The 15,010-nt window shown below is 41.7% G+C and overlaps 2 protein-coding genes and 1 pseudogene across 2 annotated transcripts in view; 2 read left to right on the top strand and 1 right to left on the bottom strand.

Annotated features, from left to right (window-relative positions):
• The window catches only part of LOC100544999 (histone H1-like), an 11,975-nt gene extending 749 nt beyond the window's left edge, over positions 1 to 11,226 (bottom strand). Inside the window, exon 1 of the mRNA XM_010711867.2 lies at positions 11,222 to 11,226. Coding sequence (XP_010710169.1) covers positions 11,222 to 11,226 — 5 coding nt within the window. The remainder of the gene's footprint in view (positions 1 to 11,221) is intronic.
• LOC104910710 (histone H2A-IV) overlaps positions 1 to 15,010 on the top strand; it is a 77,432-nt gene that overhangs the window by 37,882 nt on the left and 24,540 nt on the right. The window lies entirely within an intron of this gene.
• LOC100543128 lies at positions 11,398 to 14,542 on the top strand (annotated as a pseudogene).

Genomic DNA, 15,010 nt, shown 5'->3' on the forward strand with positions numbered 1-15,010 from the left:
GGCGGGAGCGGTCTCCGACATCGCGGCAGAGACTTCTTCCTAATCAAAAGAAAGTAATTGGGCTACAGTAACCCCGATGCCTGAATTTATAGCGAAGCGGTGATCTGTGATTGGTGCTTTGCAGAGCCCGCCTAACTGTTAGCCAGGAAGAGCTTTCCGTCCTCCGAGTCTGTGTTTCTTCGGAGTTATAAATTCGTATTTTTTGGAAAATGCCGGCCGCGAAATCACCCCGCTTTCTTCAGGGGGTGAAGGGAAGACCTTGAAGCTTCGTTCTGGGGAGTTTGTCCCCGCGGGCATCCAGGACGAGAGCAAAAAGACGCGTTTAACGTGCCGTCCTGCGTCCGGGAAGACCCTGGGGAAGGCGAACTTTTGTTTTTCCGTCTAAATTAAAAAAACTTTCGTCAAAAAATCTCCCCCGTAGCGCAGATTTGTTCTTTAGGGGCTTTTCTGCAGAACAGGATGGATACTGAGGGGGTAGCTTCAATACTTTTGTCGCAAATTGAGTTCAAAGAGAAGGAAGTAACACAATTTCGTGGCTGAGCTTTGAATATGGATAGAGAATCGCCTCCCTGAACCGTATCTTTAACTATTAAGAATACGGTATTCTCACAAAATTCTGTGTTTTGAGAAGATAAGATACATCCAGAGGAATGTACATGCTGGAACATGTCAATGTTGCTCGTGTTTTGTTATGTTCTGAGAGGGAATGGTAGCATTTTGATTTATTTTTTTGTTTTGTTTTTGGAAATAGCTTTTGTATATAAAAAACGAAGCTGTTTTTGCCTCATTAATAAAGTCGAAATAAGCTGCAAGCTCGATGTTTTGTCCTTTACAGTACACTGTATTGCTGTTCTTTAAACTTGCAAAAGTCAGAAGCAAGAAGGAAGGAGAAGAACGTCCAACACATTTATATACGCAAAGATGTGTCACATCATCCTCAAACATTAGTGGAACAAACTGAAGCTTCTCTTCTCCCCAAATAAATATAATATGGAAATCGACCTCAGAGAACAGAACGACTCATACAACATTTATTTACATATATTTGAATATAGGCTTTTTTCCCACCATAATCTTTACAAAATCTGTGATTCTCAAGAGAAAAAAGAAAAGTCAGACAAATCCTCGTAATATAAATGCTCATATAGTGATATAATTTTCAGATAATCCTCACAAGTTAAAATCATTTTGATTTTCACTTAATTATTGTCTCACATGACAAATGAAAATAATTCTGTTTGCTCATTAGTTTAAATATTGGTAAGGATTGATTGCAATAATTTTGGTGCTGATTAGAATTCAGAAGCATCAGCTGGTTTCTAATTATAAAGCAGACTGAAATTTATTCCTTCACTGAAAAATAACAAATTAATCCCCAAATTGTTTTGTCCATTGCACTTTAGAAATAGCTACCATATAAAACGTCAGTGGGCAGTTATATAAGAGAGCATCTCTTTTAGCACTGATGAATCTGAGATTCATGAAGATAAATAATACTCTGCAGAAGGCCTTGTCGTGTAGTTTCACTGGACCAGTGCTGAAGTTATTCTTAACATTAAGTGGTTTTAGTTTAAAAGAAATATACCAAAATAGCAAGGAGTATTGAGATACAGTAGAATAGCCAGAGTGTAAACAGTGAACTGTCACTGTTTTATCTTCTCATGTAATTCAAAAAATTTTTATTTTGCCATGTCTGTATGTGTGCCAGCTGATACACCGAAGGAGAGGAAAGTAAAGGCAGAGGAAGGGGAGATTCTGGCTGTTCGGTACCCACTGCTGAAGCCAGGCTGGAAGGTGCCCTGAGTTGGGCACTGAGATCTGCCACACATTTCAGGTGGCGTCATTCCCAGGTGAGCAGCCAGGGCAAATCCACAGTAACCACAAAGCTCTGAGCACCTGCATGAGAGATGGGAATAAAATTCTGAGAGACAAAAAGTTAGTTGCTAGAAAAGGAGATGATGCTTATTTCCCAAAACAGATGGAGATTTCTCTAAAACAGAATCAGTCTGCAAGTGATAGATAGAACAGAGCTAGGAAGGGTTGTCAGGTATGTGGGTCTGTTTGATGTAAGGCACTCTTCTGGGCCAGAAGTGCAGGCAGTGGTGGTGAGATCATCTGATCTGATGGATGTTGGCTTCTCCTCATTTAATTCTCAATGAGTTGATATAAATCCAAATGTTTTTAAACTTATCCCTCCCTCAAGTGCTGACTGTTCTGAGTCGCACTTCTGAAGTTCCTTGTTTTTCCCTGGCAGTCTGAGACACCTGAATACAGACTTGGCAGTTCACATCCAATGCTGAGTTGTCAGCATCCCTCATCCTGCCTGTTCCTCAGGCATCAGACCTGCACAGAGCTCACCCCTACTCCCCTTTTTCTGATCACTGAGAAGTTGTCCGGTCTTGATCGATATTTCTGAAAAGTTTTTAAAGAGTGGAGAGTGGGCCTTTAGAGTTATGAGGTGATGTGAATAGAACTTTTTCCTTGCCCTTTTTTCTTCTTTTTTCCTTCTTCTTTTTACTATTTTTCTTTTCCCCTTTTTCTTTTTCTTTTTCCTTTTCTTTCTCCTTTCTCCTTTCTTCTTCTTTCCCCTTCCCCTCTTTCTCTTTCCCCTTTCCATTTTCATTTTTCCTTTTCCTGTTGATTTTTCCCTCCCTTGGGTGTGGAATTGAATCTCTCTAGTTAATTGGATAAAATAAACCTGTCAGAAACTCTGAACAATTTTCAAGTTTGCTTTTCTGGAAATAGCTGTCGAGAGAAAAACTTGATTATTTTAATTGTGTTTACTCTTCTTAGCATATTGAAGACCCAGAGAAATTATTAATTTTTAATATAAGTATCCTATTCTCTTGATAAAGGATGTTTTTGCATGCATTCAGATAACTACTCTTAATACTAATCATTAAAAATATATGCACATAATAAGATCAAGAAACATTAGTCAAGTTTTTGCTGCATGGCAAATTTGTTGCCAACACTGATTCAACCAATTGCAAAGTTTATACAGTAAGGTAGAATTAAGATGTCAAAATGCCATTGATAAAGTCACATGCATTGCTTGACATATGCACCTCAGTAAAGCTGAGAAAAATATGTCACCAGATGTTCCAGTGTTAAGGCATCACGTGTCCTAATAAATATATCTTTTTTGCCTTCTACTCTACTACCTGCAGGAACAAAACAGTTTAGAAGGCTGAGAAAAGCGTTTTTCTATTTGGTATAAGTCAAGAAACCTAGTTCTAAAAACATGCCAAATAATTTGACCCATACTGGAACAGCCTGTTGATGTTATTGAGACAGATGGAGGTACTTTGTTTTCTATCTCTAGGAAACTGAATGTAAGAAAGTTCTCTTGCAGCTGCATATAGAAGGATCTCTGCTGCTGCTTTCTTTCTTCAACACATGTGCATTGCCACAACATTGTTTCATCCTTGTGTTCAGGAACAATTTTGGCCTCTGCTACATTCAAAGCAGGACAAAAGAAAACAAATGAAGAAAAAAATGTTTCTCATTCTTGTTAGTCTAACACAGTGGAGTGCTAAATATATCTAGAAGTAAACATACCTTTGAGGTACATCATATTACTGAGTTCTTAAGCGTTGAGATACAAAAGGGATGTTCCCACAGCACTCTTCCCATCATAGAAGGGTCTAGTAGTCTCCATGGTAGTTTTCCTATTTACTTACGTTCAGCAAAGGAGGATTGCTGCCAGTGATGTGAACGCTTGAAAGTAACGACGGTGATTTGTCAGACTGCAGTGGTTTTACTATATAGTGGAATAGTGGAAGTTGGAAAGCGTCTCTGCAGATCATTGAGTGCAATGCCCAGGATCAAGGCATGGCCAGCTAGAGCAGGGAGACATTACAACCTCAGTGGGCAAACTGTTCTACTGTTTGACCATCTCTACAATAAAAAACTTATATATATTATTTAAGTTTTAGTAGAATTTCCTGTGTTTTGTTTGTGACAATTTCTTCCTATCCTGTCACTGGACAGTTTTCATCAGTGCTGAGTGAAGGGAAAAAATCACCTCCATCAGTACTCATTTGGAATTAGTACTTATCCATGTTAATTTATGAAACCCATATAAGGAATAATGTTGAATTGTACTCCTGCCATTTTATTTTTATTTTTATTTTTTTACTTTTGGTCATTAATTAAAATTAGCTTCAGAAAAAAATGCTGTTACCTCTCACACAGTTTTATTTTCAAGGCTTGTGAAGACCAGTTTGAATTGCCCTGTCTTGGCTTTGTGATCATGGTGTCCATGAGTGCAGGACTTGTAATGGCTAGTTGGAGTCTTAGCAAATCTTCTATTTCAAATAAGAATACAACCCTAAGCCCCTAAAACCAGAGTACATCAATAGGTTGGTATACATTTCTTGTACAAAAAAGGCAATGCATAGAAAAATGAAACAAAGCAAAGCAAAACAAAACAAAACAAAACAACAACAAAAAAAGAGTGATTGAAGTGCCTAATCAGGATCTAGTGAATTCTTGCATGTGAGTAGCTAAAAGAAACACAACAATGCCACTCTCTTCTCTGCCATGTTTGCTAAGCAGCAAAAATTGTAGCAGTCCCTTTTCATGACTGAGGATGAAAATCTCTTTATCCACCTGGAAAATGTGGAACAGAAATCCCTGCATAACTATGTTTTGTTTCTCTATATCTGTCACTGAGTATTATTACCATTATTGTATATAGGAATCTGCTTTATGAACAGAATTTTGTTCTACTGGGGATATAACTGTAGTCTTGTTTGCAGCAGCAGGAGGAAGCATATAAATAAAGGACACACATGCCTACATGTGGAAATGAAATGTAACCCTTACTATAACTCTCACTAAGTGACTGGAAAAAAGAGAAAAAATTGGTAATGCACAACACAGATTCCAGAGAGTCAGATTACAAGTACTAACCCATTCCGTGCTGTAAATTGACATTAGATCATCAGCGTACAACATCCACATCCTATCCCTTCAGCAGCAATGAGGATGTGTATGTTCTTAGGTACAATTTCATAAGATATCATGCTAAATGAAAGGAATGCTGAAGGCTAACCTGTGGTAATACTCAGTAGATCCAGATCTACACCCTACCTGAAAATCACTCTGTTACCCGTAAGGTGTCTAAATAACATGGACAAGAACCAAACTACAGGGCCCAGGCTCAGCACACCTCAGGAAAGGAGCACCTTGTAACCATGTCAGCCAAATTCAAAGAAGGTGCAAAACTACTTGCTCTAAAATCAACTTTAGAAAGACTCTCAGTAGAGAATGGAATATTTCTCTATTGCTAACTGATACATTGCAGATTTTGCCTCCATTTCAATTTTCCAACTTAATGTTGGAAGTTTTCCTAAGTGTAGGAAAATATTGTAACTAAAATTACTAACCAGGGAAACTTTGGCTACCAGAAAACAAACACATGCACACTGGTAACAAAATTTTATTTGAAAGTTTATAATTGCCATTTATTAAATTAGAATGCCGTGTCAAGCATTGTTCTGCAAGAGTCAGTCTTTGGCCTGATACAATTTTATTATTGATTTGAATAATAATTTACAGTGCATATCTAGCAGTGTTACAGGTGCCAACAAGAAATCTAGAATAACTGAGGTTTGAAAGTGAAAAATTCTTTGTAAACTGAAGACATTATCTTTAAAAACTGTGAAATTCACTTGGAAAGAAATGTATCAGCTTTAGGGTAGCAGTTTAGGGTAGCACTACCACTTGAAATTATCTTCAGGCTATAACTATAACCTGTAATGATACAGATACAACTTGATAATAAATCAAGGGAGGAAAATAAGAATTAAGGGAGGAACATAATGATTATATCTGCACCACAAATGAAGAAGATCTCCCACTGTAGTCAGGACCAGTGTGGTCTCACTTAGGTGTTTTATGCATGGCTTTTGTACTGAATTACAGCTAGTAAGAAGTGGGGGAAAAAAGGAAACATGCAGGGGAAAGCAACAGCAATTATCACAAGACTGGGAGCGACTCCCTGATAAAAGGGCACATGCAGCTGGAATTGCCTGACTCAAAGAGTGGGCTGAAAAATTAATATTCCTTCAAAAACACTTGTACCATTTAAAGGAAGGGAATTATATTTCTCCATGAACATTGCTGAAAATAGAAGAAAATAGAAGAAAATATTTGCTGCAGTAAATTAAAAGTAAGGGGTAATTTCTAAAAATGAGTGGAGTGACACACTGGGAGATATAGCTTGGGAAGACTGCGGAGTGCCCAATGATCAGTGATGCTGAACTGTTATCAGATATAAAAAGGGTATAATTGTTGATAGTGAATGGAGGACAGTAAAATTGCTGATGCTTTGATACTTGTAATTGTCTCAAAACTATAGACCAAAGAGAATCTGTGGGCCAGGGATGCACTGCACTTTACATTCAGTAACATTTTTTGGAATAGTCTCCCACAGCACTTTCGTTTGAGATCTTATCTGGGATCCGGGGGAGTAGAGGCAGTTCAGCAGGCCATCAGGTACTTGAAAATTGGCCACAAAGTGGTACAAAAGCACAGCAGTTAACAGCTTCGAGAAGAACAACTCATAGATGATTAGAATTTCCCAGGGCTTCATACTATTTGACTGTATTCTCTAATGTCCTAGATGATAAGACAGGCTGTACCGTTAGCATATGTAGAAGACACTAAGTTAGGGAAGGTAAGGAGAGCAAAAATTAAGACATTCTGTTCAAAAGGACTTCAGTAAACTTGAAGATTCAGCCAAAAGAAATCTCATGCAGCTTGTTATGGAGAAATGCAAATTTCTGCACATAAAACAGGACAAATGTTTCCATCAGCATGGGCTAGGAAATGACAAGCTCGAGCTCCCTGCTAAGGTTAGGGTCATCTTTACCAACTGCTGGGCCTTCAAAGGGATGACTGTTGCTCAAGAATAAATAAAACCCTGTGAGCAGCTGAGGTTTCAAATGAAACATTTGGTCTTCCAACAGAAATATTACTGAAACAAAGACAAAAGCACAGCAGTAGTATCTGGAGACACCGACACAACACACGTCACCATTTTACAGACTTGGCTTCCTCCAGAAACACACAGCTCAAGACAAAATCAAATATCTTTTAACATGAATGGGAACAGTAGGTTCATTTTTTTGAAAACTATGTCCCAGAAAGGCGGCTTGGGGGAGACAGTATTTCAGCTGCTGTTACATACTTAGGACTCTATAGGAGCTGGCAGAGTTCAAAAGAAATGCTTCTTGCCCAGTGCATCTCTGCAGGATCCCAGGCAAAGAGAGGGACTTAAAAGCCTCTGCTGTGTAGCAAATGTTATTCTTAACAGACTTCTGTAATATGTTACTCATGCTTAATGCATCAATGTATCAGGAGACCTGTGTGCTTCACATACCCCGTTGGAAAGCAAAGTAATAATTTAAGGGAAGCAGCCAAATGTCAGCTGAGTTGTTGAGCAGCTGGGTTGCTGCCTCTCACCTGAGTGCAGGACCAGATATGCACGGTGCGGTACAAAGCTCTGACCGCATGGGCCACCCTGCTCTAAAATTGCCTGTAGAGACATTGGAGAAGCCTGGTTCTGGACTCAGCCCTTTGCTTTCTCCCTGTGGGAAGCCTGGAATCCAGGGAAGACAACATGGACAAAGCAGTGCACTGGAGCCCACCCTCAACTTACTACCCTGTCTTCTCTCTCCTGTTCTGAAACAGCTTATCTCAAGGAACGAGGTATTTATTATCTTCCCAACACCCCAGCATTGGTCTAGGAGTTCCTTCAGCCTTTCCCCATACTGCTACTCAGCTATACCAGCTATCTAGGGAGCCCGTCAGCACCTGTCCTTACCTCACTAGCATGGGAAGAACTGTTAGACTGCCAAGTGGCTGTGACAGGGTAAAGAGAGACCGATGTATTTTAGCCTGTAATCTGTGTGTGGTGTGGGGGGGGACAATGCCTTTGGAAGCCTCCTCCTGTCAAGGTAGATATCAGACTCACAGTGTTTAGGTGTGGGTGCCAAGGACAACATTCTTTGGGAAATGTGTGTGCAGTGGCCCTTCCTGCCATCGCTGCTGGAGACCAAAGCTGTGATATCATCATTTTCCATGAGGAAACGGCAGACAGATCCTGCTGGTTTGCAGAAGAACAAAGCAGTAACTCAGACAGCTTGCACTTACTCTTTTGTGGGCAGCTGGCATGGCACAAAGGAAGTGAGAGGTCTTCTGGAAAATGTTGCCCATGTGGATCATTTTCTGATGTGTAAGAAGCCACGCTCTGTGCGTAACAAATGGCTTCCCTCAAAGGTCAGCGCAAGCTGCTGGGCCATGCTGGAGCACTTTCCTTGTCCTGTTGGAGCCTGTGTGGTCTCTAGACATGGCAGCAAGAGAAAGGTTATCAACAATCCAAAGCAGCCCCATTTTTTGGATCAGAAAAAAGGCGACTGTAAACACCAGAATCTCAGCTTTGCAGTGTGGCACAAAAAGTGGAATATGTGGGCACGGGGATACAGAGGATGAGGACTACTGGGGTAGATTTAGATACTTGGATTGTATCTGGTGTGTTGTTTGCAGTTGTATCTACATGTGACAGGTTGCCATCCACCACATTTCCCTGCAGTCAATGTCCAGAGCTCTGTAAGCATTTTCTTTTAGATATCCCAAGTGAGAAGAATTTAATATTTATTTAATTACACGAGATTTTGACTTAAGAGAGTTATGCAGTTATTTACTGAGATTACATCAGAAACACAATATATCAATTGTGATATACAGCTGAATATCATTGCAAACATGATTCTCATTACCGGTCTCTATATACTCATTGTTACAACATCCACCTTCCTCAGTCACCCAAAAGGAGTAAGTTGTTTGTCACCTCTAGCCCATTACTCTCTTCAAAATTTGTTCTGTATGTGTCCAGCTTCTATAACTTATGTTGGGCTGAACCACATATACATTTTCACTTCATACCTTCCATGATGCTGTAGCAGGGAGAAAATAATTTTTTTTGTCATGATCTGAGGGAACCTGGTGATCCACTGACAGTTCTTTCTTATTTTTAACCAGTTACTCTCCAGTCTCACTGGTGCTGACACAAGTTCATCTTTCCTTAGCAAAGTTCATTAATTTTCTTTTCTTCTTCTCCTCTCTGTTACGGGGTGGGCTGGTCTGCCATAATTGCGCAGATTCTCACTCCAAGGGAAAAATATTTTTCATTTCCCCAGACAGCCCAGGTGAGATCTGGTATGTTTTCAGCATGGTGGATAACAGGAGCATGGAGCAATGCAAAGTTAGGGTCTGTATGACCTTTCTCATTCACAAAGAGAAGATCACAATTCCATTTTATTCCCCTTCATAACTGACAGATAATATTTCAAGTAGAGAATGAAGTAGCATCTGTTCGTGAGTGGTCAGTGGAAGAAGTACCAGTTCACCAATACTGATAAAACACTGCAAACTGCTAGTTTGAAAAGTATAGGCAGCTTTCCAGAAGATTACTCATGGATGTTTCTACAATATAATGTCTGGCAGTATTTTGTTTTTATTTTTGTCTAATATTGGTTTGAGATCTGATATCTGGAATTCCACTTCCATTTCATTAATGATTTTATTTCTAAAGTCAGGATTAATTGATCCCATTCTAATTCATAGAATCATAATTCATAGAATCATATTCTAATTTGTAATTCTAAGGTTTCCAGTGCATATACAAAACCCTCCAGAAGTCCTTTCTAGTGCAAGACTTTAAACACAAATGAGAAAACATCATGTTAGTTAACTACAGGACGAAGAAAACCGATGTATTGAGCACGGCAGCCAAGAACTTGCAAATGTAATCCGAAAGATGAGTGCAAAGATCACATGGACAGACAGGGCTTGTTCTCAATGCACCAGAGTCATTTGCCTCTGCCTTGCAGAATTAGATGTCTTGTGATCCATCTTGTGAATATTTCTTTAGTATATCTATGTACTAAATATTTTTTTTTAAGTGGCAAATGCTATTGCGAGAGCACTGTCACTACCAGGTATTGGGGGGCCGAGGAGCAGAAAGGGAAGACTTCTGGAATACAGCATTCTGCTGCTAACGAGGCACTTGTAAGTAAGGGAAAAACCATCATAACTAACTTAGAAACAAACAAGCAAAGCAGTTCTTTAGGATACAAAAAGCAGAAGATGAGTGGTAACTCCTCTGAGGTAGAGAAAGTATGTATGAGGAGGACTACAACAAATCTAAGGGGATTTAGATTGTGACAAATTATATGATTACATAGAAGCTAAGCATTACTCCTCATCTGTGCAACCAGAGGCATAGTTTTAAAGTTAACAGAAAAAAAAATGTGGATGCCTAAGTGAACTACAGCAGCTGAAAAGGACATATAAGTGATACTGACCATGAAAATATTTTAGGGTAGTGTAAGAAACAACTTTTGAATAGTCAGGATAATTATTTCCTATTTTAAGCCTAACGATTAACCAAAATTTGAACAAAAACCTCCTTCAGCTATTCCTTTATTGTTGAACAGAGTGAAGTGCCAGTTCAGTACCTAGCAGCTCAGTAAATGATTTATGTTCTACTTATTGTAGAATTAAAAAATAATATGTTGAAATGACACTTGAGAGGACATAATAAAATCAAACTTGAGAGATGATAACCCCCTTCTTACAAAACCAAACAAACAAATGAGCCAAAGTGAAAAGTGGTAACAATTTAATATCGATGTACCTACCTAAAAAAATCTTCTATTATATATATAAATGTAAGATGATGAATATAAGCTAATAGACTCAGAACTTGCTTGTGTAAAAAAGGAAAGAGTATCAATTTCCCTATTTTAGAAATAGAAATCAAGCAATGAAAACTGCATTTTAGAAAATCTGACAGCACAAATGTGCAAAGTCCACCCAAGTGCAAAAGCAGCATAACAACATTTCAAAACATTAAAACTTCTGAAGGAAAGTTCATTAAATTCTAGAAACATGAAAAAAGAAAAATGAAAGGAGAAAACAATAAATAAACCATAGTGAGAAAACATTGGGAATTTAAAGTAATTCAAACAAACGTGAGGTGGTACAAAACAATAAAATACAAGTACATGCTTGTAAAAGGTTTATAGAAATACTGATAGAGGGAGGAAAAACACTTTCCAATTCTTACGACCATTTACTAAGCCGGGAGTAATCACTTGAGAGGGTGTAATCCTTACAGCCCTACTCAGCGTTTCACTGGGGGCGCTACGTCATCGCCCGCCATGCGGGAGGCAGTAAAAACGGCGGGAACCCTTCCCCCTCTTTGTCTCTCTCTCTCTCTCTCTCTCTCTGTCTGTCTCTCTCTCTGTCGCGCGCGCGCGCGCGCGCTGGCTCACCGCAGTCCCCAATCAGGTCGGCTCTCGCACTACAAATATCCCCGCTCCCCAACAGCCCCCACACATTTCTTCTCGGTTATCGCAGCGGTCATGTCTGGCAGAGGCAAGGGCGGGAAGGGGCTCGGCAAGGGGGGCGCCAAGCGCCACCGCAAGGTGCTGCGCGACAACATCCAGGGCATCACCAAGCCGGCCATCCGCCGCCTGGCGCGGCGCGGCGGCGTCAAGCGCATCTCGGGGCTCATCTACGAGGAGACGCGCGGCGTGCTCAAGGTCTTCCTGGAGAACGTCATCCGCGACGCCGTCACCTACACCGAGCACGCCAAGAGGAAGACGGTCACGGCCATGGACGTGGTCTACGCGCTCAAGCGCCAGGGACGCACCCTCTACGGCTTCGGTGGTTAAACTCGTCTTCGATAACAGCTCGCTTTCAGCAACCCAAAGGCTCTTTTCAGAGCCGCCCACTTACGCTAGAGAAGAGCTGTGTCGCTTCAGCCTAGTTATGACTTAATACTAAAACCACTCTTTCACAACTTTAACGTGTAAATCATTTGCTAGACGGCCCTATTGAGATTAAAGTACTGAGTAGTTACCTGAAGCTGCGCTTATCTATCAGATTGGGGATCATCACTCAGAAGTGAATATATAGCTATCTGAACAGCCGGGTAGGCAGCTGACAGCTTTAGCGCTTGCTTCACGAGAAATTTGGTTAAATCGCGGGAGAGGCTCTTTGAGCTCTCCGTGCCGGGGCAGGCGCCGCGGACCCCTCAGGATCCGTTCGAAGTGCTGAGGGTGCGAACAAGGCATATAGGGACGGATTCGTATTCAAATCGCGGTGTTCTTCACAGGGCCTTGCGGAGTGGGGAAAGGCGGTTGGGGGAAGAGATGGAGGAGGGTTTTAGGCACGGCTGCTCTTCCTGTGAGCATACACTTCTAAATACCGAAATGATCCCAGATCTCCCAGTCGTACAAAAAAAGCCTAGTATTCTCAGTGTGTTTTAAAACTTATAAACACATTTCAGCGTAGAACTGCTGAAGGCAGTGCACCTCCGTGCATCCGCTTTCCCTACGCCGTTTCCTTTCACCCGAAACAGCCTCTGCTGAGGTGTTTTCCGGCCAAGAAATGTGCACGACGCTCGTTGTCCTGTTGGCAATTCCCAGACGCTGGGAGCACCGTTCCTTGAATCACAGCGACCAGAAGGCACCTGGATACCGCCCTGTGCTGCTTTGGTACCATGACACCAAATTCTCTTTATGTAACTGGATCTGGCAGAAGTGAGTTCCTGCTGAGAAACTGCTGTTTCGCATTTGTTGCCAGAACTCGAGTACGTATGAGCCGAAATAAAAAGGATGTCCGTGTCTCATGCACTCGAGAAAGAGCAAGTAGGAATTCTTCTTTCCTATTTGGGGCGGACTTTGTGCAGGTTGTGACTCAGTATGGCAGTCGCCTCTCGGACCGGGCGCAGCTGAACACAAAAGCGGCACGTGAGGGGGAAGGTAAGCACCATTAGCCGGTAATGAAGTGGCGCGCTTTCTAGGCGCACTTTTTGAATTTAAAAGCATCCAATAAAAACGGACTCTCCAAGCCAGCCAATCAGAGAGGGGCGCATACTATAAAATCAACCACAGGCACAGCTCACTTCCATTCCTCAGCGGTGCTCCTGAGTGGTGACTCGGCTTTGTTAGAGCGATGGCGCGCACGAAGCAGACGGCGCGTAAGTCGACGGGCGGGAAGGCGCCCCGCAAGCAGCTGGCCACCAAGGCGGCCCGCAAGAGCGCGCCGGCCACGGGCGGCGTGAAGAAGCCGCACCGCTACCGGCCCGGCACGGTGGCGCTGCGCGAGATCCGCCGCTACCAGAAGTCCACGGAGCTGCTGATCCGCAAGCTGCCCTTCCAGCGCCTGGTGCGCGAGATCGCGCAGGACTTCAAGACCGACCTGCGCTTCCAGAGCTCGGCCGTCATGGCGCTGCAGGAGGCGAGCGAGGCCTACCTGGTGGGGCTTTTCGAGGACACCAACCTGTGCGCCATCCACGCCAAGCGCGTCACCATCATGCCCAAGGACATCCAGCTCGCCCGGCGCATCCGCGGGGAGCGCGCCTGAGGCCGCTGTCCTTCCGTCTCTTTCATCCCCGCACCCTAAAGGCTCTTTTAAGAGCCACCACGTTGCCACTCAAGGGAGCTGTGACACTGTTTACTGATAACTGCATACTTCAGTTACATCGTCTTGATCTTCATCTAAGGTATTGTATAGTTATGGGACTGCTTTATAAAAATTAGTAGTTTTGTGTTCCTTACACCTTCCCTACAGATGGTTGCTGGAAATTGTGCAGAAATTGTTTATAAGCACCCCTAAGGAGTATGCTGCCTTCTCTGTAAGCATTGTCTATACAATATAGATCTGTGGGGTGTATGCTTTTTTTTTTTTTGTTACGTATGTAATCAATAGTAAGTGCTGCATTCATTCGGGCTTTGAAACATCTGTTGCTAAAATATTGGCATGAGGTCTATGTTATATGGTAGGTTAAAGTAACCTTCCACAATTCTTTTATTTCAATCCAAATTGGTCCTTTGTGTAGTTTTAATGTCCACTGCAGGAGTTTGTACTTCTAAGGAACATGGTAGGTATTATTTGAGTTTGTGTGTAAAAGAACAAATTTAATTTGTTTCATTGTTTTCCTTATAAATGTATTCAGTCATTGCTTGTGCTGGGATATAGTTAAAAACTTAATGCTTCAATAGACATGTAAGTGTTCTCCTAGTGAATAAAGCAAAATCATTAATGAAGGCTGGTATTAGGGACAACTAGGGTATTCACGTAATCTAAATTGCTATTTATCCTTGTTCTTTGCCTGATTTATTACTTGGAGACCTGAATAAATTGGCCTGAGTATCTTTCAACAGGGGCACTTGGAAAAGAGAAAAAAGGAGAAGGGGGAAAAAAAAAAAAAGACAACTTGGGGGGAAAAAACCCAAAATGAAGAAGATTGAAGCAAGAGGAATACAAGTAGGAAGACAGAACCAATATTTACTAGATTTTAGTTCATTCATTAGACTTCTGTAGACAGAAAATTGAAGTTGGTATTGACTCACTTTGGTTTCCTGTTGTATTGTGCTTGGTTTTGCAGATGCAGCTGTTCAGTATCTTGGTGAACTCATCTTTTCTGTTCACTCACAAATAAAACATTTGGATTCCCATGGCTTTGGTTCTTAGGGCATCTTTTCCTTTGCCTTCGATAATGCAGTGTGGCCTATCCCACATGCTGCTGTAATGTTATCATCCATGTTGGTCTCCAGTGAGAATGTAGTTTTGTGAGGATGGCATCAAGGGAACCCCGCAATAAGATTCATGGAGTGTGTTGTTTCAGAAATAACACATGGGATATAAAAGAGGCCAGGGACAGGACATATTCATAGCATAGCCATAGATACAGAATCACAGAATGGCCAGGGTTGGAAAGGACCTCAAGGATCATGAATCTCCAACCCCCCTGCCACATACAGGGCCACCAATCTCCCCATTTAATACTAGACCAGGCTGCCCAAGGCCCTATCCAATCTGGGCATCCACAACCTCTCTGGGCAGTCTGTTCCAGCACCTCACCACTCTCTCTGTAAAGAACTTACCCCTGACATCCAACCTAAATCTCCCCTCCCTCAACTTAAAA

The sequence above is a fragment of the Meleagris gallopavo genome, chromosome 1 (genome assembly GCF_000146605.3).
Source record: "Meleagris gallopavo isolate NT-WF06-2002-E0010 breed Aviagen turkey brand Nicholas breeding stock chromosome 1, Turkey_5.1, whole genome shotgun sequence".
Classification (NCBI taxonomy): Eukaryota; Metazoa; Chordata; class Aves; order Galliformes; family Phasianidae; genus Meleagris; species Meleagris gallopavo.